The sequence below is a fragment of the Camelus dromedarius genome, chromosome 11 (assembly GCF_036321535.1).
Source record: "Camelus dromedarius isolate mCamDro1 chromosome 11, mCamDro1.pat, whole genome shotgun sequence".
Lineage (NCBI taxonomy): Eukaryota > Metazoa > Chordata > Mammalia > Artiodactyla > Camelidae > Camelus > Camelus dromedarius.
In genome coordinates, this window is record NC_087446.1 from 7,133,055 (window position 1) to 7,160,889 (window position 27,835).

The window sequence follows — 27,835 nt, forward strand, 5'->3', positions numbered from 1 at the left end:
AAACACTGGCCAAGACATTGTCAGAGATTAATTCCTTGAGGGCAGAGGAGACTTTCTGTGGTAGGCAGCTAGGGCTCGGCACTGAGCCAACAGTCAAGAACCTGAAGTTCTTGGTTTGATCTTGCCAATGGGGAACTTGGCTAAGTTGCTCTCAGCTTGGCAAACCAGTTTCTTTCATTGTGTAGTGGGTATAATGTCTGCCATCCTAACTCATAGGGTCAAATAGATCATATGTGTGAAAGTCTCTTTGGAAAGTATTATATAGATGTATAGGGTTATTTTCCTTCTCAGTTCCTACTACCTTCTACCTAGTACCAAGGCATGTACATAGTGATTGATTATGAATATGTATGACATTAATTTTTTACATTTCAGGTAAAGAATTTATTCTGTAAAAAGTTGCTCAGAGATTTATTGATACAATTACTCCCACCTAGGCTGTGTACACTGAGAAGTGATTATAGTCACAATAGTTTGGTTAAAATATATCCTGTCCTTTGATGTTATGCAGCCTTAAAGTGAACTGGATGTGATGTGATGTGATGTGTGTGTGTGTGTGTGTGTGTGTGTGTGTGTGTGTGTAAACTGTATGTACATATAGCTTAAATTCTTTCTTAGTCTCCTCTCATGGATTTATTTTTGTATATCCTCTACCCTTCTTAATACTAACTTAAAATACTCAGAATGAGGCAATTATTGTGAGGTTTTTGGATTCATTATAGAAACCCAGGTTTTGGAAATATGCGTGAGGAGATTTTCCTGCAAGTTTTGTGGGTTAGAAAAGAAGCAACCAGTGGGGAGGGTATAGCTCAAGTGATAGAGCACATGCTTAGCATGCACGAGGTCCTGGGTACAATCCCCAGTACCTCCTCCAAATATAAATAAATAAATAGACCTAATTACCTTCCCCTCATGAAACAAAAGAAAGAAAGGGAGGGAGGGAGGGAGGAAGGAAGGAAGGAAGGGAAGAAAAGAAAAGAAAAGAAAGAAAAGAAGCAACCCATTCTGGAAGGAGGGTGGTGTAGTGGTTGCTTTTTGTTGAGAACAACCATTAGCTTGGTGTCTTCTCTAGTAAATCATTAGATGCATCAAATAAAATGTTCAGCTGAAGTTCGTGCAATCTCACAGTTACCACACACTCTTGCCAAAGAGAGTTGCAGTCATAATATCTGCAATCGAATCATTTCCTGTTCAGGCTTGCAGGTGGGGAACTGTCTGAAACTGCAGTCCCGAAAGGTTAGTTATAAAGAAAATGCCTTTGTGGGAGAGGCCTTGATGGTGTTAGATGACAACACAGCAAGTGTGGGGATGGAGAGGGTGCCCCAGGATCCTGGATTAACCAGACTTTAAGGCATAGATCAGGATATGCAGCCCACTCCAATGAGGTGATCTGGCTGAAGCTCTTCTAGGGCATTCAGATATGTGCTGAACACACTCGGGCAGTGGGCCAGGCAGATGGCACATTCCTGTACTGACCTTCGGAGGCCTGCCAGGTTACAAAGCTAGCATTGGAGGCGTGGCTGTGCTCTGGCACCAACAGCCCGAATAGCTCGAGAGCCTGCGTTTCATTTAGTGTTTGGTCCTCCCCAGTTGAGGGGATGCCTTGGGGCCAGTTTGGTTCCTGAGTCCACTTAGGGGTTGGCATATATTCTCATTCCCCTTGCCTCTACCCCATCTTGGGGTTGATTTTTACTGTCTGCACAGCCCCAGAACTGACTCACATCCTCTAAGTGATTCCTCCAGACTGGGGATGACCTAGAGTTAGCCTTTGAGATGCCACAGCTCCTCTGCCCCTCCCGCAGCCTGTCTTCACTGGCCCACATTTTTAGGTTTGACTAACCCTTCCATCCGAGAATAGGTTGGGGCTAGGCAAGTTAGGCTGCAGTCACCTGTCCCTTTGTGTGCTTCGGTGCATCCCGTCGGCTGTGTAAAGGCTGTGTAAAGGAAATCTGCGTGTGATGCACTGCTTGGGCTTTACGTATCCCCACCCCCCTTTCCTGTTGCCCTTTTGATTTTTTTAATCTGATACTGAGCCTCTCCTCCCCCCACTTACACACCAGTGGAGTCTCCTAAGCTATTTCTGTCAGTTTAATGATCCCCAGCTGTTGCTGTAGTTCTGGCTGTTTTCATGCCCCAGAGAGGCAGAAGAGCCACAGAAAGAGGGGTCTTGCTTGTGCATCACGCAGCGTGTCAGACAAAACCAATGCACTTTTCTGAAATAACTACAATGCGACTGCTTAGGAAAGAGAGTTACTAATATTGGGATGACTTGAAAATGCAGGGAGAGGGAAACTATAAGCTAGTATCCGGGACATTTTTAAAATAAGCATTCCGATGAAAGATGTGGCACCCTCTGCATCTTTGTGTTCTCCAAAGATGCGGTAAGTGATAACTTGACCACTTAGCATTCTGCTTCCATTTTAGCTTTAGAGCTGGAATATCCCCTTCGACCCATAGAGTGTGTTGAAGGAGCCAAACATCTAAATAAAAAGGATTCTATGATAGGAAAATGTATAGAAATCATCCCTGAAGTGGTCAGAAAAAGCATTGATTTCAGTTCTGCTTTAACTTAGTGCAGGTTTGTTTCGTAAAATTTTGTGCAAAACCTGCATAATGAAATGTTCCTCTTGCAAATTTGACCACACAAACTTTAGGAAATATGAAGTTGCAGTTCTTCTAACAACATGACCCCCCTTGTAGTTACTTGTATGTTTACTTTTGAGATGTCTTTACTAAACCTGGGGGGGTCAGGAGTGGGAAGTTCCTGCAGTAGTTAAATGGGCAACTGTTTTGTAATAGACTGACTTTTCCTTTCTGTATTTGATATTGATAATTTGAACCCTTCCAACAATTTTAGCTGATAGACTTAGCTTTCACTCCTCATATGCTGCGTGAAATTTAATTTTATGGCTCTCATTCTTCTACAGAAAAGAAAACTTTTATTATAACCTTTACCAAATTTATTTTTAAATATTCTTTTAATTTTTTTGAGAAAAATAAATAAAATTTTATATCACCTATGATATAAGGGTGAGAAATTATTGGGTTTTTTTTCTTTAAATACCCATGGAGAACTTTGTATACAAACATTAGAATTTTCAGATTGTGTGTGTGTGTATTTTTTAACCCATTTTACCAAATTTTTAATTTTTAATCACTTCTCTGCCCCCTCATTCTTCCCTGAGAAAAAAATTCATTTAAAAATGATTTTAATCAGAATTTACCTTTTATTTTTTTCTCAAAATGTCAGTTAAGTGAAATGTTATTAATTATACAAACACTGAAAGTTAATTTCAAAAAATCAAGAAGCTAAATAGGAAGTACTTTAATAGAAAAAACTTTCTAAATATTTGCAAGCATTTACAGAATTTATATGAGTATACAGGCCTCCCTTATTATTTCAGTCATGATTATTATACCATGCTGTGTGTTTTCAAGTCTATATTATAAAGATGCGGAAGGAATAAGTATTCTCATACAGTTTTAAAGGAAAACCTTTTTCTGGTCACTTCTGGCAGCATAGTTGGGTGCAAAATGTTGGCACTGGTAGTAAAGCCAGGGAATAGCAAAGGGGATTCGAAGGTGCCCGCGTTTTCTGGGGGAACATGCAGAACTGATGTGGCAAGGAGAATGCTGTCCCTGGTACCTTTCACTTTGGAAGGGATTGTTCAGATGGCCCTGCCAGTCTGAAGGAGGCACATTCCCAGTTTGTCTCCACCCATTCAGACATGCAGAGCAAAGACACGCTATGCTCAGATCTTATGTGAGGGGGCGTGTGAGCATTCCTTATAGATGCTCAGGAAACTGACTGATGACATCGATGCAGCTGGCAGTTTGAGATCTGTCTGCTGCAATTGGAGATTACTTCAAGGGGCTGATGAGTAACTACCCAGAATGAAGTGGTGAGCCCCAGATTTTTGAGGATGTGGGAGTTTGATTTATTTACTTATTTATTTATGTATAATTACTAATATTTTTGCTGTGACTCTGGCATTAAATCTGATGTAGTAGAAAGAGCACAGACTTTGGTTTGAACTCTGGCTCTCCCTTTTACTAGCTGTGCAAACAGTTACTTAACCTCCTTGAACCTCTTTTTCTTCATCTGTAAAAGAGAGGCAATACATAACCTCAAATAGCTGTTGAGATTAAACGAGTCACTGTAGTAGTACATCCAGCACAGTGACTGCATCGTGTAGTTCAGCATGTAGATTCCTCACTTCTTATGTCTTAGTTTCCTTCTCAAGACAAGCCCTTCCTTACTTCAGTGCCTCTGCACTTGCTATTTCTGCTGCCTGGAATGCTTTCTCCACATCTTTTCATGATATGTTGTATTATTTAGGTTTCCGCATAAGAGTCAGCTATCTCCTCAGAAGGGCCTTCCCTGTGTATTCGGCCTAAAATTACCACCCCGTCACTCTCTTCTCTTATTTCAGTGTATTTTCCTTCACATAATGTGCCACCAGAAATTGTAATACATAGAATGTATATTTTCCCCGCTAGAACATATACTCTGTAAGAGCAGGGACCTTACCTGTTCATTTTACTGCTCTTTCACCTAGCACAGTGCCCAGCATAAATAGGTGCACGATAAATAGTAGTTCGATGAATGAACAGGTGAATCCACCCAGAATCTCCCTAGTACCAGGTAAGAACCCCTGGCGGAGTACCGGGGAGCAGGAAGGACGTTGTACAGGTGCTCTCTGCCTGTTCAGTGTGGATGTTCCCACATTGAGAGCCACGTGGGGTATCCTTCCAGACTGCCTCCAGCCTCTGGGAGGAGCCCTTTGAATGACCTTTACATGTGACTTTACACTGTTGTCTGTTAAGAGTCTCTATTTCTTTTGGAATTTGAATATAGGGAGCCTTTCCAGAGTCTAGAGTTCTGAAAAGCCATATGCTATTCTCTGAAATCACCTGGATTTCCCCCTGGTTAGTAAGCTTATGCATCATTTTTTTCCAGCCACATCACATACATAGCACTGTTAATATAGTGTCATTTTTAAACACAGACAACTGGTGTGTTTTATGAAAGAAGAAAAACGCACTACATAACAGTGGTTGAGGGCTCAGGCTGTCGATTGACATGGAACTGGGTTCCGATTTCTGTTCTACCTTTACTTACCGATGACCTTGGGCACATTGCTTAATTTCTCTAATGCTCAATTTCCTCATCTACAAAGTAGTATAATAATAGCACCTTCCACATAGCTTTGTTTTAAGAATTAAATAAGATGATGCAGACATGTTTTCACCATTTTATAAGTATTATTACACAATACAGAGCCCCTTTATTTTACATGTTTTAGTAGTTCAATTTGGATTTTCATAAGGTTATCTTTTGTAAACTACCAGGTTGACCAACCCAGGAAAATACTTCATTTTTCTGCCTGTAACCCTGCCAGTATTCAGATTAAATAGAAGATATTATCTTTTTTTTGTGTGTGTGTGTGTGTTCTGACTTCTAAAGCAGATCATTTGAGAGATAATTTAACTCATGTTTACATACTAGATACAGAGATAGAAGAGAAATTTATGGGATTGTGAAGGGTTGAATGTGCATATTGATAAAATAATCAAATTTGGGTTCTCATAGATGATTTTGGTATGTGTGATTTTAAAAAGAATTAGGAATTCCTCTCTTCAAGTCTTTGCAACATTACATTATTGTTCATTATATTGTTTATACCAGAAGTCATCTTATAATTTGAATTTATTAGAAGACCATTATTATTTATTCTTCATAATTAATCATTTATAGGAATTAGTCCTTTCTGTTGAACACATGGTAGCGCTTCAGTGTGAAAAACCTGACCCTTGATATGTTTTAATAATTGATTCGTGTATCTTTCTGGAGAGTCAAATCTATGAGTTTTCAAAATAAACTTTTTTATTTTGGAATAATTTTAGACTTACAAAAAGTTGCACAGATAATACAGAGAGTTCTCACATACCATTCACCAGTTGCCCTTAATGTTAGCGTCTCATATCTGTGGTATGTTTATCAAAACTAAGAGATTAATGTTGGTATACTACTAAGTAAACTCCAAACTTCATTTAGATTTTGTTTGTTTTCCCACTGATGTCCCTTTTCTGTTCCAAGATCCAGTCTAGGATACCACAGTTGCATTTAGCATATGATTTTTAGTTGGTGGATCAGTGTGATCCCAGAGAGAACTTCCCTTCTCTTACCTCTACTTCCTTCTTTTCATCTTGACTCTGGATCTAAATTTTAGCAGGTCCTTCTTTCTCTGGCAATAGACAAACGGACCCTTCTGGGTCTCTTAACTACTATTTTGGTATTTGCTGCTTAGAATTTAGAATTTTAGGATCATGCTTTGAACACTCACTGTGTATTTAATTTTATTAATGAATGGGTGCTGATTCTTCTGCCTTTCTCTGAGTCTTGCTCTTTATACATACCAGGTTGTCTAGAGTCTGGGAACAGAGTGTGCTTCTTCACTGACTGCATGTTCCAGAACTGCCTTCCAAAAGGAAACGGCTCTCCTCCTCCTCTCCTCCCCTCCCCTCCTCCTTTCCCGTCTCCCTCTTCCCCCTGCCCCACAACAACTTGGGATTTGATTTTAAAAAAGGATGTTTTAATATAAGGCCCTTTTACTGTGCAGAATATAGCTTCTTGTTAGAGGTATGGTACCAGATTACAGTACCAGATTCTGTCCTAGAGGAAAGCTATCTTATGTAAAGGCCTCTAGTGAAATATTATATTCTGTGTTACAGTTTTACAAATCACTTTTCATATACCTTGGTTTTTTTTGAGCTTCAAAGGGCAGGGGTTATTTTTCCAAATTGTATTATAGTGAGAAAGCCAAAGCTAAAAGAGGTTAAGTGACTTGATTAGGTAGCAGCAGAGCCAGGACTGGAACCTACGTTTTCCCATTCTTTCTCTCATGTTGTTTGGTCTCCCCTTAAAATTCAGTTCTCCAAGTGTATTGCATTCACTTGGAACTTACAAAATACTCATATAATGAACCCAATATGCAATACTTGCCTCTTTCCCCAGGATCACAGTTAGTTTGACAGTAAACTCTTTCTGGTTAAGGGTAGGGCTAATTATAGAATACATTGGGCCTTTAAAATGCTATTGTTTATATTAAAAGCACAGGCCAGAAGTACATTTTCAGTGTAGAGTAGACTGTGCTAACCCATTCAGGCTGATTTCCCAAGTTGAAGGAAGAAAATTTTTCATGAAAAGAACTAGAGAAACTGAGAGTTTAGAATGGTTGAGAAATTATATATAAGCAAACAGGAAAAGAAAAAATTCCAGGGAAGCCATAGGACAGGGTAGGAATTGAGAACAAGAAAACCGTCGAAGCAGTGTGGAGGAGTAAGGGAACACAGACATCTCTCCCCTCTCATAGGTCTTTCTAGTCTCTATCAGGAAAGGCTTATGGGAGGTTACAATAAATAGGGGCACAGAAGAGTATTACTTTTGGGGAGTGATAGCAGGAAATTACTTGAAACACTCGTCCAAGCTAATCATGAGGATAAAATATTTGTAAGGCCCAGTTTATATGTTCACTTGTCCTACCCCACATAGAAAGAATCTTGTTTGTCTTTCTCTGTGACTTCCAGTGTTTGGGCAGTATCACCTTTGTACTCCCATAGCACCTAAAAAATACATAACTGTTTGAATTTTTATTTTTAAGAAACCAACATTTCTTTTTTATTATTTATGGACACGTGTATCATAATAAGCTCATATGACTGGAATTTGGCAGGGACCCTTAGTAGTAGGGCATATGTGCTAGCCAAAGTTGCATTTTCCTGTGATCTTTTAGTAAAAATATATATTAAAGACATTAGTACGTTCTTATAGCATTGTAATTATTTGTTTAGAGTCCCTTTTTCCCCATTAGACTTAAGAATTCCACAAGCATGAGAACTATGTCTTATTCGCGTACGTAATTCTAGCACCCAGCCCTGGCTTTGAGAGTACAGAAGATGTTAGAATGCATGAATTGAATCATGGGAACCGTCAAACCGCTTAGTTGGGATGTGGTGTCTGAGTAATGTTTTCTTTGAAAATACTCTTCACTCTTCTAAGTCCTTATTTGATGATTGTTTCCCTCAAACAACTACTGAAGGCAGTGACTGTATCTGTCTGGGCACCACTGTATCCCCCCAGCAAGCTCAGTGTCTGGAGTGTGAAGTAGACCCTCATATTTCTTGAGTGAATGCCAAGGAGAGTTTTGACAAGGAACTGAGGAATAAGTGAATAAGGCACAAATATGAGGTACATGGATGTGCTGACCAAACAGTACGTGAACCCCAGTGCAACTAAGCAAATATGCGTAAAGTGAATAAATGAAACTATGTCTTAACTTAGTTATTTTAGTACAGCTTACCCTGAGGTCTCTGTTTCTCAAGGAGTTTTAGTAACTTAAACAACTGACTCTATGGTAGTGAAGAGGAAATGTGAAAAGTTGGTTATCACAGAGCAGTAAAGGAGGAGTAGTTACGGACTCCAGGGTGTGATCTCTCTCATATCCTTTATTCTTTTCTTGTAAAACATTGATCACAACTTGTACTTATTTATGTGTAGTTTGATGTCTGTTTCCCCACTGGACTGAAAGTTTTATGTGAGCAGAGACCATAAGTGTTTTCACCCTACTTAGCACAGGCCCTAATGTATTCGTTTAGTAAATATTTATTAGATGAGTGAATGAGAGAACGAATGAAGGAGAACTTCTTCCTCATCCCGACTCCCAGTCGCTGTTTTGGTGGTGATGCTGTAAAGTAATCCAGGCAGCAGAGCAGGAGGAACACTCTCCTCTAGGGGTAACTTCACCTACTTTAAAAAATACATAATGAATTTAAAAATTGAGATATAATTGACATAAATACCCTTCACCTACTTTTATTCATATATTCTAATAATGAAATGAGTTCAGAGAATAGCCTTTGGTTCTAAGTGATAGGTGATGTGGTTTTACAGTTTGGGTGGTTTTGCAGTTTATAGGATAAACTGAAGTGTAAAATACACCAATAAAATAGGTATAATTCACTGTCGCAAAGACAACCATTCTAATTATCAGCATGCTAAGCTTTACTTAAGGCTAAAACCTGTGCAGTTTCTTCTCTGATCTTCCCAGTAAAACACATTCTCCAGTTTGAAGCTAGAGGTAGTGTTGTCTGTTGCTAACTCGAACTGTATTTGCTTATTTATTCTGGAATTGGTACCTGAAGGTTAATGAGGCGAGGAAATGCACCAAATATTATGAGATCAAGCTTTGGAGATTTGCAGAAGGAACAGAATCTAGAGTAAGAATATACTATCTGAAATTAGTTTTAACAATTAATATTTATTAAATAAATGTGCTAGGCTGTGTGTAAAAAATCTTAGAAGATGATATGTCGTATCACATGCATTAGATTTAGATAGAAAACTCACAGAAGTGAGTCTAGAGATAGCAGATTTTATCTCTTTATTAGGTTGTTTGTTAGCCGTTTTTCCCCCGTGACAAACCTTCAGTAGGAGACAACAAATAATTTTTCTGGAAGAAGTGTGTTAGAAAATGTAAGTTCTCTCCTGTTACAAACTTTTAAACAAATTTAAAAGAAAGATTTTAACTTAAAAAGATTGAACCATTCAGTACACACCAAAAGATGATGTACTTTAAAAGCAATTAATTGGGAGCATCAAAAAAAAAGGCTGAATTAAATCTGCTTAGTACTGTTTACTCCACATGATCTGTAATTGGCCTCATGAACGTGGATGGAACATGTTTAATTTTTCAGTGTAAAGTGAATTTAAGTTAGGCCGAAGTAGCATTAAAAGGGGCAGCAGTTGTTAACCTGACACTGCATTAGAATCATCTTGGCAAGCTTTTGAAAAACCCTAATGCCCAGGCCCCGTTCCAGACCAATTAAAAACCTCAGATGATTTTATTTTTGAAGTAAGAGTGAGAATCACCAGAATGGGGGAAAGAATACAAGGATAAGAATACGGAAGATTTAGTTCCAGCCCTGGCTTCTGTTTTCTAGTATTTTGTTGAGAATTTTTGCATCTATGCTCATAAGGGATGTTGGTCTGTAGTTTTGTTGTGATGTCTTTCTCTGACTTTGGTATCAGAGTAATGCTGGCCTCATAGAGTGAGTTGGGAAGTGTTTCCTTCTCTGTTTTCTAAAAGAGTTTGTGAAGGATTAGTATTAATTCTTCTCTTAAATGTTTGGTAAAATTTACCAGTGATGCCATCTGAGCTTGTTTTTTTTTTTGTTGTTATTGTTGTTTTTTTGAGGAAGATTTTTAATTAACAAGTCAACCTCTTTACTTTTTATAGGTCTACTTAGATTTTTCTGTTTTTTCTTGAGTCAGTTTCAGTAATTTGTGCCTTTCTAGAAATTTGTCCATTTCATCTAAGTTATCTAGTTTGTCAGCACATGGTTCTTCATAGTGTTCCCTTGTAACTCCCTTAATTGCTGTAGTTGGGGGTGATGCCTCCTTTTATATTCCTGATTTTTGTATCTGTTTTCTTCTTTTTCTTGGTCATTCTAACTAAAGATTTGTCAATTATTTTGTTGATCTTTTTAAACAACACATTTTGGGTTCCATTACTTTTCTTTATTTTCCTATTTTCTATGTAATTGCTTTCTGCTTTAATTTAATCTTCTACTTACCTTGGGTTTAGTTTGCACTTCTTTTTCTAGCTTCTTAAGGTGAGGGTTTGCAGTATGTATTTGAGATCCTCTTTTCTGATATAGTTATTTACAACTACGAATATCCCTCTAACCACCACTTTAACTATATATTTTTCAGTTCAAAATACTTTCTACTTTCTAACTTCCTTGTATTTTTTCTTTTGACCCATTAGCTATTTAAGAGTGTGCTGTTTAATTTCTACATATTTATGAATTTCCTAAATTCCTTCTGTTGTTGGTTTCTATTTAATTCTGTTGTAGTCAAAAAACATACTTTGTATGATTTCAGTCCATTTGAATTTATTGAGACTTGTTTTATGGCCTAGTATATGACCTGTCCTACAGACTGTTCCATGTGTGCCTGAGAAGAGTGTGTTTTCTACACTTGTTGGGTGGAGTGTATTGTACAAGTCTTCTATATTATTGTTGATTTTCTGCATACTTGTCTATTATCAAGAGTGAGGTAGATTGTAATTCATGAGGAGATAATCCAAAACATTCTTTATTCTAAGTCGTTAAAGTAAGTACCATGAAATTTGATGAAAATAAATGGAGAATCACCTAGTGTTAGTTGTACCTTAGGAATGCCAGAAATGACATCTAATTTATTTTCTAGCATATTGGTCCTTTTTATTTTAGTATTTTCACGAGAGGGTCACTTAATTCTTATGAAAACTGATGCTTTGAAACTTAGCTCCAACCAGGCCAGTCTTTCAATTGATCATTTCTGGGTAGCAGTTTCCTCCTCTGAAGTATGAGAACCTCCATAGCTCAGAGTCAGATATCTTAGAGGGGGAGAGAAGAGATTTTCGGGGAGTCTGGTTTGCTTTTTGCTCTCCTCAAGCATATAAACCTCGTTGAGTTTCTAATGCAGCACTTTTTGGACTAGCTTATAGTCAAGAAACATTGCCCTTATTTGTCAACAAGTTTATTCTGGAGCATTTTTATAACATAAATAGTCTGAAAAGCTGTGAGCAAATTCATTGTCATTTGATTAAGTTTGACTTAAAGTTTCCTATCCAAATTTAAAGGATTGAGGAAAAGAGTTAACAGTGTTTCTGAGTTAGAGCTGAGTTAGTGGAATGTCCCTGCAGTCAGAATCTTCATTGAAGAGGTCATAACGAGCAGAGGGAGGGTTTTTCTTCTTTCTCAGTCATTCCCATACCAACCCCTTCCCTCTTCTTTTCTACTTCCCTCATAATTTATTCTTTATCTCCCTATTCTAGAAGGGAGCCTGGCTCCCTGGTAGAGCCAATAATGAGTAAATATGAATAAGGTAGGAACAACCTGCCAAGCTGCACATCTCCCTTTCCAGTAAAATCCAGAACTACTGACCAGTGGAAGCTGCAGAGCTGGACTTGAGAACACATCACCTATTTTTACTTTTTCTTTCCAGTCCTGATTGACACAATTGTTTGATGTGACTAGTTCTTGGGTGTTATCCCTTGAATACCATCAACATACCTCCATGGTCTTGTAGGGCATAAATATAAATATGTGACGCTCATTCCCTTGCTTTAATTTCCCAAATAGCCAGTTATTTAAGTAGCGGTTGATCACCTTTGTTTAAAACAGATGGAAAACGTGATTATTTTCGTGGGGAGGGGAGAACCTGGGTCCCCACTTTATGGTTTGTTTCCCTTCTTTCTATTCCAGTTCTTTTCTGGCAGACGGCTCAGTTGATTCACCATCCATCAGCTTTAAAGACATCTGTTCATCTGTATATAGGCTGCTTGCACAGACCCATTTAGAAACAGATGATATATTAAATTTGTGGGCTTTAATAACAGTGAGAGACTCAAGCTTTTACACAGAAAGGTATTTTTTGTTTAGTTTTTATTGACCTGGGGAGTGGAGGGGAAATCTAAATCATGATGTGCAGTAAAGTAGACTTCATCAAATTCCTACTTTTAAAAATCTCCTTGATCTAGCAGTGTGTTTGAAAATAATCATTTGAACTAGTGTTAAATATTTCTTAGTGACGATGGATGTGTATTAAATTATGGCATCTGAAATACAGTGCTGACTTGGGTACCTTTTGTAGTGAATACATAATATATGGCTCTTATGATATTTACTGAAAGTGAGTTATTAAATGATTTCTTCTAAAATGAATAATCCCTAAGGCCTTGAAACATAAAGTCATTTTATTTAGAATGCTTAGAATTAAGAGGAATTAAGATAAAGAAAAGGAAAATTCATATAAATATCCATTTCTTTGTAGTTGAAAGGATCGTAGAATGTATACCCTGCCAAACAGATAAATTACACCATAATTCTGAATTTACTGTTTAAATCTTTTATTTTCCTCCTTATAAACATTGTTAGGGTTAGCAGGAGTGGGTTATGCAATGTATAAAATAATACATACCCATAGTCAAGTTGTAGCAATACCCAAGATACCCTGATACAGGGTAAATTCTATTATGTGAGTGGGAAAGTTAGTCAGATTTCAGATAAGCATGAAGTTTAGAATTAATTTGTGAGAGGCACAAGATGGAATTTTCAGATAACTGAACCTTAATTTCACTTAGTTTTAGAGATGGAAAAGGTTTATTAGGTGAACCTTCCTCTTTGAACTAGAGCTGTTTTAAAAAAAAACTAAGCTCCATGAAAAACTTGAATCATAGACTTAAAGTTTTGCTTTCATGAAGCAAGAAGTTGTTCAATGAAGAAGTTTGCATAATGGATTCCTTATGGCCCTATTTGTACGTGGCTTTTTAGGATGGTTGCTGATTGATATTTCAAAATTATTATTGGACAACAGACACAGTTTTCATTAGTTACTGTTTCTTTGAAGTGCTCAGACTTACTGAATTGCATTAGGTTTGCTTGTTCTCTGAAATCAAATTAGTTTGTTATATATAATCATTTTCTAATAGCTCATCTTACACTGGGCCTTAGAAAACATGGCTTAGAAACAGTATAAAACATGACGAATTTATGCCCGTTTTCCCTCTTACTTTATCCTGCCTGACCCTCCTTTTTCTTTCCTCCAAGGAGAAGTGTGGCATAGTATTAGGTCCCTTCACTTGAGTCACAGAGACCTGTTATGAATCCTGGTTCCAGCACTTCTGAGTCATCTGACCTATGGCAAAATCTTAAAGGTCTGATTCTTAGTTTCCTCATCGGTAAAATGGAGACAATAAATGTACTATCCCCACAGGGTTTTTTTTTTTTTTTTTCTCCAAATAAGTTAAAAGCATGTCAGTCACTTAGCCTAGGACTGGCACATAACAACGTCAATGAATCCTATTATTATTTGTATTTTATTATTATAATTATCATTGCTGCTGATTTATGGTTATAATTTATTCTGAAATCAAGTTCTTAGATTAATTTAAATTTATTTTACTGAAGTTGGTCACCCAAACTTCTTTGGCCCAGACCTGAACCATCCATTTCCCTCAGCTCCTTTGTCTGTCTCTCCAGAGAATGAACCCAGGTGCTTGTGCTCCATGCCTGTTACCCCAGCAGCACAGGCTTCCTGAAGACCCTGGAGAAGCAGGGAAGTAAGGAGCCCAGGTTCTGGAATCAGAATGCTTGGGTTCAAATCCTATTATGTCTCTTATTAGTGGGATAACTTGAGGTAAATTACTTAATCTCTCTGGGCCTCGTTTTCCTTACCTATGAATTAGAATAATGATACCTATTCTCTCCGTAGGGGAGTTATGAAGATTAAATGAGGTAAAACATGAAAGGATGCAGACCAGTGTCTGGCAGAAAGCACATGTTCTGTAAATGTTACCTATTGGTGTATCTTTTATTCGGCAGGGCTTTGTTTTTAACTGTTAATTTGTAAATAATAATAATAGTAACAACATCCTGATTAGATTTCCCGGACTGTATGTGCCATCATTTTGAGATCCAGTTCAGTTCAGGAAACACATATTAAATGCCTACTGTGTATTAAGTGCTGTGGGGTGGGGTGGGGTCATATATTAATAAGATTTATTCCCTGCTCTTTAGGAGTTCATATGCTGGTAGGAGAGAGAAGACATGTTACGCAGTGCAAAATGCTACTATACTTTTTATAGCGGATAAAAGGTAGCTCACAGGAGGCCAAGAGTAATTCTCAGTGCTGTGGAGTGAGTTTGGAAGGTTAGGTGAAGAGGGCAGGCATTCCCAGGTAAAGTGAATAAAGAGATGGGCCCTACATGCTACTGGAGGACAGACTTCAGTGGGGTGACTTGGAATGGTGAGACCCCGCACAACTGAGGACACACGCTGGCGAGCTATCACTGCAACACAAGAGAACATGGCACAGTAAACCTGATAAAATGGGAACATAAGAAGTTGCCAGAGTTGAAGTTGGCTCAAAAATTTCAATGTTAGTCCTGGGGAGGAGGGTAGTGATAGTCAAGAGCCTAGTTATGGTTCTGCCATTCTTGGAGGCCTTCTTAAAATCCGCTTTGTAGATGAAAAAGGCAGACATTAGAGTAATATGATTCCTAATAAATACAGGTCCCCCTTGGATGTGACTTGCAGGGACTTTGTAACTGAAGACTTAATCACAGAACTTATCCCATGGCCTGTGGGATCCTCTTAACCCTCCTTTTCTGGACATTTTCTCACTTAGCCTGTGTGTGCAGGCCATACCATGGTCATTTTGCACGTTGTGTAGTGGTAATACCCTTTAGTTTCACTGGCATTTAAAATAGAGGTAATTGACTTTAAAAAAAATTTAATGGAGGTACCAAGGATTGAACATAGGACCTTGTGCATGCTAAGCAGTGGTGGCACTGAGCTATTTTCCTACCCCCTCTGAGATAATTGACTTTTAACTTTTAAAAAATTCCTATTGTTTCATTAAGTAGAAATAGGAGAAACACCCATCACCCTCCCCTAGCCCGGATATGCTTTAAATCACGTGGCTTTGTTCTTTCACCTCAACTGAAAAAGACTCGAAGTAAAGAGTAAGAGGAAGAGAAGGGTTATCTTAATGGTAAAATATTTTCTGGTCTAGAGAAATGCTTTGCTTGGTGAAAACAGGTACAATTTCTAGATACAAAAGAAATGATTTTACAGCAATGGCATACATACATATGCTACTGCTGTACATATTTATGTTTCCTTATATATAGCAATATATATTTATGGTATAGGTAGGTAGGTAAGCAGATGGCTACATAGATAGATATTAGAACATTTTTATAAACAACTTTTTTTCTTCCCAAGCTAACAGAGTAAAGAGAGCAGGAAAATGAGACTGTGAAGCGGGGTTAGTGACACTGAGTAGGTATAGGTGGCATGCTTAAAGTCACAGAGCAGGTTAGCAAAAGCGGAAATGAGAGTCCAGGTTCCCTGATATCCAGACCCCAGTTGTTGTTACCACATAACCAGGTTATTACACACACAGTCTAAATAATCTGTAAGTTCCATTTTGAATTTCTCTTTAACCCAAGACACTTTTTAAAAGAATGCCTTTACATTTTCAGTGGTTACATCCTTTTTCTGTCATCATGTTGTCAATTCTGAGTTTTATTAGCCTGTGATAAAAAGAAAAATGACCTGTATAAATTCTACATATTGAAATGTATTAAGTTATGTATTATCCGAAATATGTATTAATGATTACATGTACAAGCTTATGACTGTTAAAATTAACTGTGTTAAATAAATTACTCAGCTCCTCCATTAAAAAAAAAAGATTTTACAAATAACCAATACTTCCTGATCTACGGGAATAGCTGTATCATTCACTATACTCACAGTGGTAAACATTCACTACCAGGAAGAAGGTGTAGCCCATCTAGAGAGCTTTTTCTGCTGGGTAGTGGTCCTCATTCTGTTTTATTTGAGTTAGGAATTTGTGGTTTTTTTAGTCTTAGGAGGAGGACACAGTGTTGTAGGAGGTTTTGAGCAAGAGGCAAGACTTGGGTACTTTGTGGATTGTTATCGCCCTGCAAGACCCTTCGCAACTTCCTCTCGCCGCCCACAGCAGAATACGGAAACCCTGCTGTATCAGGCCACTTCTGCAATTACAGTCACAATTAAAGGGGATGCTTCGTTCACACTACACCCTTCTGTTCTGAGACTTTCTTTGCATTTGGAAATGTGCCTTTTGTGGTGGAATGCCCGACTGAGCCTTCGTCTCCCCTCTCTCTTTGCTGCCCTGCAGTGCTGCAGTTGAAGCTCCAGCAGCGCCGGACGCGGGAAGAACTGGTGAGCCAAGGGATCATGCCGCGTAAGTACCACTCTCTCTCTCTCAGCCCCTAGAGTAGCTTTTAGGACGTGGTATGTGTACCCAGCAGGCCATGGGAAGCATCTAACAGAAAACAAGGCCGACGGGTTTCATTTTTCAGTCTTTTCTTTCTCATGCTTTTCCAAGTTCAGAGCCCCTCAATTGGCGATGATAGTTAAGAGAACCGCCCTAACTCATCAAGTTCAGTGAAACAGACATTGGGTTTGACGGTGCCATTGAATCATCCTCAGCTTCTGAACTGCACCTTTAAAAGGGTTTCCACGCCCTGTTACACTTCCCTGTATAGGAGGAACAGATCTGAGCTGGGGTATGGTGAGGAGGAACCCACTTCTCGCATCTTTTGCCTTAGTGTTCAGGTGCCTGGGAAGAGATGACCTTTCCCACCTAGTATTTTAAGTGAACCCCCCAGTTTTATTTAGAGTGAGATCCTCAGATACCCTAAGACTGGTGTGGTGTGAGTGTTCCTGAGTGGAGTCATTGAAAGGGGTATTGCAGCGCTGGGCTTACTGGGTGCAGAATTGCATCACTTGGGGAGGAATAAAACCAACCTTAGAATCTGTTAGAAGCAGAAAATCTGCTTTTAATACCGACAACCATATAAAGTGAGTGGAAGCTGGAGCCAGCAGGATTTTGCTCTTCTTGACTTTTTTTTAAGTCATCGACAGAGCTCAGGCTTCCCCTTTTACTCCTTTTATCTTTGTGACTATTGCTGCTTGGACCTGCCCTGATGAAGTAAGAATATATACATCACAAAACAACTTCTAGCTTCACAGTGGGAGGGCTGATGTTTTTCACCTTAGCTCAATGCCTGCTGACCCATTGCCACTGTATTTTCCTAATTCTTCACTCGTTCTTTCAAAATGTTTGGGTTCCTAGTGTGTGCCCCTTGATACAGCAAAGTAAATCCAGCTCCTTCTCTCAGGAGTTTTGTACTGAGAAGGAGAAGACTGATAATATAATAAACAGGAAGACAAATAAATAGACAAGATAATTTCAGAGCATGGTAGATGCTATGAAGTAAATTAACTGGTTGGTATATTAACAAATAATAGGAATGAGATGGGGTCACTTTGGAAACGATGGTCAAGAAAGGCCTCCCTGAGGAGGAAATATTTGAGCTGAGATCTGAAGGATAAGATGGAGCCGGCCATTCAGAAGCAGGAAGAGGGCCCAGGAAGAAGAAAAAGCAAGTATAAGGGCCTAGTGCAGTTAAGAGCCTGGCATGTTTGAAAACATCAAGGAAGCCATTGTGGCTGGGGCCTGGTAAGTGAGGGGAGAGTGGGGGCGAGTTAAGATTGGCACGGTGGGCGGGGCCAGAGTGATGGCCTCGTAGCGCACAGAGGAGGTAGATTCTGTTTTAACTGCTAAGGGGAGCCGTTGAAGGCTTTTAAGCAAGTGGGGATGGGGTTTGATTATGTCACGGTAATAGCAGGTCCTCTTCTAAGAGCTAAGCACTTCATAGCAAGCATAAAGAGCCTAAGGTCTGTTTCTGTCCTAAGCCTCAGCCAAGGGACTTGTCTCAAATTTATCTTTTTTTTTTTTCAATTGCAATTAACTACCAAACCATTTACCCACGTGCTATCTTCTTCTCTGACCTTCCAGTGAAGGACTTCCCCTCCTTAAAGCATCTGATAGAGCAGATGGCTTGTGCAGTGGATCAGTAATGTGATCAGGTAGGGAGGGCAGTGTTGTGCTTTACAAAACATTCCAGATCTGCCAATCTACAAACCCTGTAGAGGAACAAGTTGCCCAGCGTCACATCTGCTTGTCCCTTTCACCAAGGATATCGTGTGCTTAGTGTCTGCTTTGTGCCCAGGGTAGTCCTAGATGCTGTGGAGATTAAAGAAGTATACCATGGTACCTGCCCTCGAGACATTTAACAGTTGATTTGAGGAGCTAAGATTTGCCCATACACAAGATAAAGAGCAATCGGTGTTGATCCGTGGGATGCTGACTCTAGTTAGAGGACTAGTTCTGAGAGCATAGTGCTGCTTCTTAGGATCTGTAGTATGTTCAGGATCTGAAAGCCATGCAGAGGATGAGTGCCTTGCATTCTTCTTCCTTTCAGTTGATACCAGGGGCTACTGGAAATAACTATTTAATAAGGTTTATCAGGTATAGTCTCCTTGCTTAGCATTTCTTACAGTATTCCACATTATTAAGATAAATGATGCTTCAGTATTGCAGTTATCTGCTTATGTTTGTCTCTCCAATTAGACTGTGAGCTCCTTGAGAAAGCATCTTATTTATATTTCTGTCCCCAGTGCCTGGCACTGAATGAATGAATGAAGACAGCCAGTTGTAAAGTGTGGCCTGTGTGAGAGAGAGAGGAAGAGAGAGATGGGGAGGGAGGGAGGGAGGGAGGGAGAGAGGATGAAAGACCAAAACAGATACCACTCTGTTGCAAATTCTGCTGTTGGAATTCTGGGCATGGAATTTGAAACAACGCCCCTCTTCTGTCAGGAGCCCAGGTTCTAAAATATTCTGAATATCTGATAGTATACTTTGTTCTCTGTATGTGTGAAGTGAGAATAATTGCCCTTCCTAAGGGAATAGAAATGCCCTGCTTCTCTGAGAATACTGCATCTTCCCATCTTCCCTCATATAATGAGCCACCTTCGGCCTTGGGCATAGTTTGGTTTTCAGCTTTTCTACTGAAGAAAGTAGGTAGCAAACTCTTAGATTATATGAGAGAGAGTGTTGAGGCCTGGGGGATAGTTTCACGTGTGAAGTTCCCTGCTCATCAACATACCTGGTGATATGCAGGAAGGACCTTGAGTTCCCAAAGGTGAGACTTTTTTATTTCCCAGCCCCCTACCCTCTGAGTAAACTCCACTTCCTCACCTTAATCCCTCGCCCTCTAACCTAACTCCTGTCTATTGTCGTTTCCAGTATTCTCTGCCTCCCTGACATCCTCATAATCCCCTGTCTCACCCTCCACTCACATCTTTCAAAAGGAAATATGAGCTCATGGGTGGACCTGGAGATCGTCATTATAAGTGAAGTAAGCCAGAAAGAGAAAGAAAAGTACCATCTGATATTACTCATGTGGAATCTGAAAAAAAGACACAAATGAACGTGTTTACAAAACTGAAACAGACTCACAGACATAGAGAACAAACTTAATAGTTACCAGGAGGAAAAGAGGGTGGAAAGAGGTAAGTAGGGAGTCTGAGATTTGCAGATAGTAACTACTATATATAAAATAGAGAAAGAACAAGTTGCTACTGCATAGCACAGGGGATTATATTCAGTATCTTGTAGTAACCTATAATGAAAAAGAATATGTAAATGAATCTATGTATGTATATGTATGACTGAAACATGCTGTACACAAGAAATTGACTATACTATAGGACCAGGAATGATGAAAAAAAAAAGGAAAGAAAGAAAAAGAAAATATGAATAGTGGTGGGGACAAATCATAATTGGATCAGCAACTTGTTGATTATTGGAGATTTGGAGACCTGAAAAAGTAACATCTGGTTTGAAGTGCCCATTTTCATTTCCATCTTGCTGGCCTGAGGAGTTTCTGAAAGTGCCTTTATATTTAAGTTTGTTGTACAGCTTAGGGAGTAGTTAGGACCTTCAAACCAAGGGAAAGGAGCAGTGTAGTCATGGCTGTATTCTGCCTTGTCGTTTCTGTTTGTATCTTTTATCAAATTCTTCTCATCCCAATCCTTCTGTAGCTCTAGGAAGAAGAGCCCGCCCACCTCATTTCACAGAGCACTCACACACTGTTCCCACAGGGGACTGGCCTGCAGTTCTGACACCGTATCTGTAGGACATGCTGTCTTCAGTGGCTCTCTTGCCTTCAGGGTTGTTCATAGTGGGGTTTTTTTGCGTGTTATTTAAAGTTGGTGTATGGCCTTCCTATAGAATTCAGGGGATTAAAGAATCTCTCAATTCCTATACACCTCTTTCTGCTACTTGATATGCTTTGTTCATGGCATCTAAACTATGGGATATAGAAATTGGTTTCTGGTGTGATTTTAAACAGGTTCATTTCCCAGAATCCTTCATTCTTGTCATGTAAACATATGTCTCAAATTTAACACTATTTAAACCCTACCAAATGCAGAGTGCCAGATAGCAAAGGATTACATATTCCAGGCCCTAAGCTTTCTTTAATGATGTCTGAAACTCTGCCTATCTTGAGGGAGAGGAGATATGGCACAGATAGGAAGCTGGTGTTTTAAGTCCAAAGATTAAGACCAGGAATGCTGCTGTGTCTAGGATGAAGATTCATAGAAGAGGTGGGTCATGTGTGGTACACTTTGTTCTCAAACAGACTTTCCCCACAGCCTTTCTCTTTGGCATTTAAAGGTGTGCAAGTCATAAGGTTCAGGAGAAAATTACATTCTGGCAATGAGAGCTGCTGCAGAGGAATAGCTTTTTAAAGGAAACCATGAAAGTTCTCCAAACAAATGAGAAAAAGTCTCCTGTAATCTTTCTAGATATGAGCAAAGCATCTCACTTGCCTTTTCCCGCTCAGCCTTTTGTTTTTCTATTGTGAATCCTTGAGAAAAAGCAGAGACTAGCAACTTTCTGATGCTACTCTTAGCAATTCATTGTTTTCCCCTGTGCCTGTAGTAGGAAAGCCTCGGCACCTTGGCAGACGCACGAGGAAATCATTATGTTTGTCCTGTAGAGTAAGGGCCTTCTTCTGTTTCCTGAGTGAGCTTGTTTCTTTTTTTTTTTTTTTTCATTGTATGTGGTGTTTCTGTGGACTCGGCCACTGCCATTGGTGGCACTTGCTTCTCAGTTGTTGTGAGAATCTAAAGAGCGAGGACAGCACAGCTCAGAGAGGGCAGCCAGTCCCGTCAAACTGCCCGGCCCTGCCAGGCGCCCAGGCATGCTGCTGGGTGAAAATTGAACCAGTCGGCCAGCCAGTTCTGACTGGCCGGGAGGTCTGCTAGGCCTCATGTTCTTACACTGAAACTGGAAAGGATGGCTTTATGTCGTGGAGCCCCCACAGCTCTCTTTCTAATGAGCTTCACCACATCTTGAGTATCCCTGACCCTGCAGTTCTACAGTTCGAGCCCTGTGTCTTGCTTCAGCTGTTGGTGTTGGCTGAGTGGTCTCCACAGAGACAGTGTGGCCCAGTGGTGGCACTCGTAGCTGATCTAAGCTGTTGTTTGCTGAGCCCCACGTTAGCTGAAAGTCTCCTGTTCATCTGGCCACAGCAGTCTCTGCACCAAGAAGTTTCTTCTAAACTCTGACGAAAGGTGATGTAATGGCTGGAAGTGTCAGGATTGATTATTATGATCTCTTTTCCTCTGAAGCTAAAGTTCTTGTCAATAATAATATTTTTGTTATTTGTAACTTGGGGGTTATTATATTATTCCTCATCAAATGTACAAACTGAGTTTCAAGATTCTCTTTCCTGAATACATATGGATCAAATCCATTTTGGTGAAGCTCTTTTAAAAATAATTTTTAGTTTTTGTAACCCCTGAGAGGATAAACCAACCCCCAAGGCCTCATAGTTTCTTGTAATGAGAAGAGACTATGATTTAACTTTGTCTCTCTCAGGCCATCTTTATTAAATACTGAGATGCCCTGGGATCTTTTCCCCAAGTTACCATGAATTCAAAAGAACTAGCCTCTGGACCAGCCCTGTTCACTAGTGCTTTTAGCAAGGATGGTGACACTCCTAATACCAGCCACTAGCCCCACGTGCTGCTGAGTGCTTCAAACATGACTAGCTTGAGTGAAGAGCTGAATTTTAATTTAATTTAATTAATTTTAATTTAAATAGTCACATGTGGGTGGTGGCTGTTGTATTAGACAATAGAGTTTTAAGGTTTATTCTATCACTTAGGAGCAAGGTGACTTTGAGCAACCCATTTAACTTTTCTGAACTCAAATTGTACTTTTATAAAGTGAGGATAATAACCCATCTTATCTACCCAACAGAGTGAGTTTGGAGGTAGGTGAGGTGATGTTACTGTTCATGCTTTTGAGATACAGGCAGTATTATTTGCAGTTAAGAATGAGAGGAGCATTGTCTTGGATCTACCATGTTGTGAATATGAAAGCAGCTTTTAATATATGTATCTCATTAAGTTCTGTCAAAAGCAGTGTTTGGGAACACGAACTATTTTTCAATAAATAAAATCCTTCTTAATTGCTCTTTCTTCTGTACCCTAGGATTAAAAGAAAAAAAAATCGGCTGAAAATTATTGTCAAAGAACCCCAGCCACAATGGTGCTCCGTTAGAATTGTGTATGAATAGGACCACCAGTTAATAGCTTGCCCTCTCCATGGGAATGTGTGTTTCTTTTTAAACCTCTCTTAAAACAAACAAAACAAACAAGTGGCTGGGTTGGAAATAATATCTTTTTATTTCTGGGCAACTTACCAAGAGACAGAAATGTTCACCAGCAGGGACATAGTGGTAACTCCAGAGCAGATGAGGGTCTAATTTGAGGCTGAATTGCCACCTCCCGTTTTTTTTTTAAATTTAGGAAGATTTAAGATGACTAAATTGTTGGCTTCAAGGAAATGTCACTGTTTTGCCTTTAAGTGAAGTGTTACAGTGTCCAAGACATTATGTCCCAAAGGATACTTTGTAGATTATGAGTTTGGGTGGGGCCAGGGTAAGAACTGGTTCTCACCTGGGCCTCGGTCACTTCCCATTTGCTCCGGTCCACTTGGGAGTTGCTTTAAGCTCTGTGTGGTGGTCTCTGAACATCAGTCCCTGGGCACCAAAGAAGTTTGGCCAAGATCTGCCCAGTTCCCCTTTCCAGGAGGATCCCAGGAAAGGCCTTTCCAAAGCCTGCAGTTTGCCCGCCGCTCCAGTCCAGTCGGTGCCCTCAGGCCTGTGCTTCTGTCAGATGTTCACCCACGACTGTTAGTGCGGTGCGCTCCGCTTGGCTCCTTCAGATATCTTTGGACGAAAGAGCTAGTTTTTTTTTCCTTTCCTTTTTAATTGAGATATCATTGACATACAACATTATATTAGTGTCAGACGTACAATATAACTTTTTTTTTTTTTTAAGAAGCAGAGAACCCCACACATACTTACATGTCCTCAGCACAGGAATGTGACCATTGAATTGTGGTTGAATCCCAAGTTTAAGTGGCATTTGATAAACACCATGGTTAAACATGTGTTCCAGGACTGGGGCTAACCTGACCCCTAGATCTGAAGCTGAGAGAATATTGTGTTGGGCACACGGTCTCGGGAGTCTTCTCTTTCATCTCAGGAGCAGGCGAGCTTGGCACATCATCCCAGGCGTTTTCATGTTGCACATCTGATAGATGTCAGCATCCTCACCTCTCTTCCCGTTGTTGTAGGGTGTATTCCCACAGTGACTAGCATAGAACCTCCTCCTTGTCCAGTTGCTAACAGATCCTAAAATAGACTCCAGAATGAGTTTTATGTTCTGAGTATATTCACTGTTAAATCTGAAGAAGAATCCAGCAGTGAGCTCCGTTGAACAAGCTATCAAGAGTACTCTTCTTGATACAATTTAATATCTAAAAAGTAGAGTAGGTATTTATTTTATTTAACAATTAGTTTTTGAAGTGTCTGAGATATCCAAGGCCAGCATCTTTTAAGGATTGTAAGTGAAGTAAAGGAATTTATAAAGCCACTTGTTGAAGCTACACACTAATTTTACCTAAACAATTCAAATCCTAAAGAATTATGCACTCATGGGGAGCCCTAATAGACATTTGATGATGGTGGTGAGTTAAAGTTCTTCAGCCTGGTCGGATATTATTTGCAGAAGGACAAAGGTGATTTGGAGCGTGTATCTAAACAGATGACTTAGTCATAATGCTTATGGGACTTCACAAAGAGGCAGTAGCTCTGTGTGTGTGTGTGTGTGTGTGTGTGTGTGTGTGTGTGCGCGCGCGCGTGTGCACGCATCAGCATGGAGTGTATATTAGAACGATAATTGATCTGGAGCGTTAGACTGGGCTGTGGTGTGAAAGCCAGATATAAACACAGCTGGCATATATGTCAAAAGAGAAGCTTGGAAGGCCAAATTAAAAATTTTTTTAACATTTTTTATTGAGTTATAATCATTTTACAATTTTGTGTCAAATTCCAGTGTAGAGCACAATTTTTCAGTTATACATGAACATATATATATATATATTCAGTGTCACATTTTTTTCTCTGTGAGCAAATTCAAAATATTTGAGCCTTGATATGTCAGCCTTTGAAACACTACCTGTTGATATTCATGCTGTACAAGATTGTCTGGTGATTTTTTCTCCCTGTCTTGAATCTCTTTCACCATCATTGGGTCAGGGGCACAAGACTCTGGAGCAGCTTGCACTTCTGGGAAGGAAAAGATTAGCATCCTTGAGTCTTCACTTTTTTTTTTTTGAGTCTTCACTTTTAACATTCATTCTTGGTAGTTGGCTTTCCTGCTGGTTTGGGTGGGGGTGACAGCCCAAGTGCCAAAACAGGGGTGGTGGCAAGCCTGAGTACCAAAACAGGATGTGTATGAAGCACATTTTCTGACTGTGATTTCGGACCCTTGCTTGCCCCAGAATGCATGGTCCCTTCCCCATTCCCCAGCACCCAAGCTCCTTCTTGATTCACATGAACTTAGTTCTGGTTTTCATTGTCATGGCCAGTCCCTAAAACTGTTGACACAGCTCTTTGGTTAATATTGCAGGTTATTTTTGTTGGCTTTTTGGTATGACAGCTAAAAACAGAAAGACAAAAAAATGGAAGTCAACCCCAGTTATTAGCTCTCAGCATTCGACTCCACACACACAGTTTCCTTCAGGAGAAGGATGGCACAGAAAAAAAGTTAAAACAGTAGCAATGCTTCAAACTTAACAGAGCTTCTAGCAGATGGCAACGCACTTTCCCTTTCTTTAATGCTGACAGTCACTGCAGTAGTTTGTATAATTGCCATTTTGCGGATGAGGTTGTTGAGGCCCAGAGGGGTCATGTGACTTGCCCAAGGTCACACTACCACTGAAAGACAGAGGTAGATCCAATTTACGTCTTCTAGCTCCAAACCCCATGCCAGTTCTTGAAGATCACAGTCTAATGATTCTTATTGACAGAGGAATTTTATGATGATATCCTGAGGTATTTTCACCAAAATTTCAACTTTGAGAAAACTGAAAACGGCATTAGATCAGGACTTGTAGTTGATGAGGTTAAGGTGAAAGTTAGTGGGAGGGGTGAGAGTAACTCCATCATTTTTAAGCCCTCCATTAAAATTGCTTCCAAGTTGCTGTCTGTCTGCTGGTGTGAGGCTTGAAGGTCATGAGTATATTTTCTCTTCTGTCCTAATGACTTAGTTAAATCAGAGGTTCTTGATTTATTTTGTGCCATTGATGCTCCTTGGGAAATCGTATACTTCTCACTAGACAGTTGCCCAAGCAAATACCCAAAATTCAGCATACAGTTTCCAGGGATTCATAGATACTCTAAAGCTGGTATAGTGTGCCCCAAATTAAGGGCCCCTGCTGTGGAATCCTAAAAAAAGCATCTCCTAATGCTAGTGTAAACCCTTATACACCAGTGACACAGCCAGCCTCTGTACTCTCATCACTCAGTGTGTAGGTGACCCTCCCCATTTCCTGTACCAGCACCAGTGCACTTCTGTGCTCCCCGCCCACTGCGTGCTAAGACCAAGGACTGCATTTCTGTAGCTGCCTTCCATCGAGTGTGATTGCCAGGCCCAAACACAAACAGCAGGGTGTGGAATCCTTCCCAGCTGAATTAGGCCCTTGCCAGGGTATGAGGAAAATGGCAAAAAGCCCTGATCCTTTGACTCTCAGAAATGTATGCTTTGCACCTTGAAGCAGTGACCCTGAAGGGAGTTCAGGAGATTAAACTCTACCAATCTGTGAGCCCCACACAGCCAGAAGAGTTGACATTTCAAGTTAACTGTTCAGAAAAGTTATCAAGTCCTTCCCAGGTGTACTTTTTTGTCACTTAGCCCCTGGTGGTGGAGAATGAGCAAATAAAAATCCTTACTTTCTCATGTGCGGTATTACCTTTCCCCTGCCTTTTGGACTAGGGAATGAATGGTTTTCAAGTTTTATTGGCACCAGAATCCTTGAAGAGCTTACTAAAGGTTAAAATTCTTTGAAGCTCAGGAATCTGCGTTACAGAGAGGTCCTTGCACCCCAGAGACTTTCTAATACAGGTGTGGTTCTGGTCCCACACTTGGAGAAACACTGGACCAAGGGCTGCTGGCATCGTTCCCTTTTTTCACTTTTAGTGATGGCGTAGAATGTTGTTACTGTCTTCTCCCCAGGGGTTCTGACGCAGAGGATGGCCCTGTGCACCTGATTCAGGAGTGGATGATGAATTGCTAAGACAGTTGAGGCTGCTGCGTGTGAAGTGATTGGGTACAAACAGCTTGTGACCCCCCGTCTCCAGGGCTGGGAAAAGTCTGCCTTGCCTGCCTCTCTCATGGCCTTGTACCGTGTCCGTGGTCAGTTTGGCACAGTTAATGAACTGCCTGGAGCTGTGTGACAGACTTCTGTGCCAGGGCCAAGGGATGTGGCAAAAGACTCAGTTAACTTTGGAAGGAGTTTGATTATACAGCAACTCCCTTTTCTGCTATGTTGGCCCCTTCAGGGGAGGGCTGATGGGAAAAGGAATGGGAAAATGTGTGCCCCTTGACATTTTCTGAGGTTATATCTGAAGTCCTCCCTTCTGTCCCACTGCCAACAGTAGAGAGAAAATGACAAGGCAGCATTTCTTTCCAGAGGAATAACCTTGAGAAGAAAGGAAAATGTAAAAGATCATATTAAAATCACTGTCATGGTTTTTTGGGGGTAACTATCACAGTTTTTGTTTGTTTGTTTATTTTTTAAAGATAGTTGATCGGTGAAGTATCTTTTCTCTGGCCCACTTCCGCCTCTTCTCCCATCTTACTTATGCTGAAATATACATAAGTGAAAAGATCTGAGTTTTGGAATCAGAAGAGTGAGAGTTTAGTCTTCGTTCTGCAGTTGATCAGGATGTGATCTCAGGCAAGT

General features: G+C 39.9%; 1 protein-coding gene across 5 annotated transcripts in view; it reads left to right on the top strand.

Annotated features, from left to right (window-relative positions):
* MRTFA (myocardin related transcription factor A) overlaps window positions 1–27,835 on the top strand; it is a 108,990-nt gene that overhangs the window by 53,589 nt on the left and 27,566 nt on the right. For 3 of the 5 annotated variants that reach the window (XM_064491420.1, XM_064491418.1, XM_010983543.3), the window contains exon 2: window positions 16,778–16,843. In XM_064491420.1, the coding sequence (XP_064347490.1) occupies window positions 16,837–16,843 (7 nt within the window). In that variant the 5' untranslated portion in view covers window positions 16,778–16,836. Of the gene's footprint in view, window positions 1–16,474; window positions 16,844–19,870; window positions 20,020–27,835 lie in introns of those variants that run through there. The other 2 variants (XM_064491419.1, XM_064491421.1) reach the window with 2 other exon arrangements.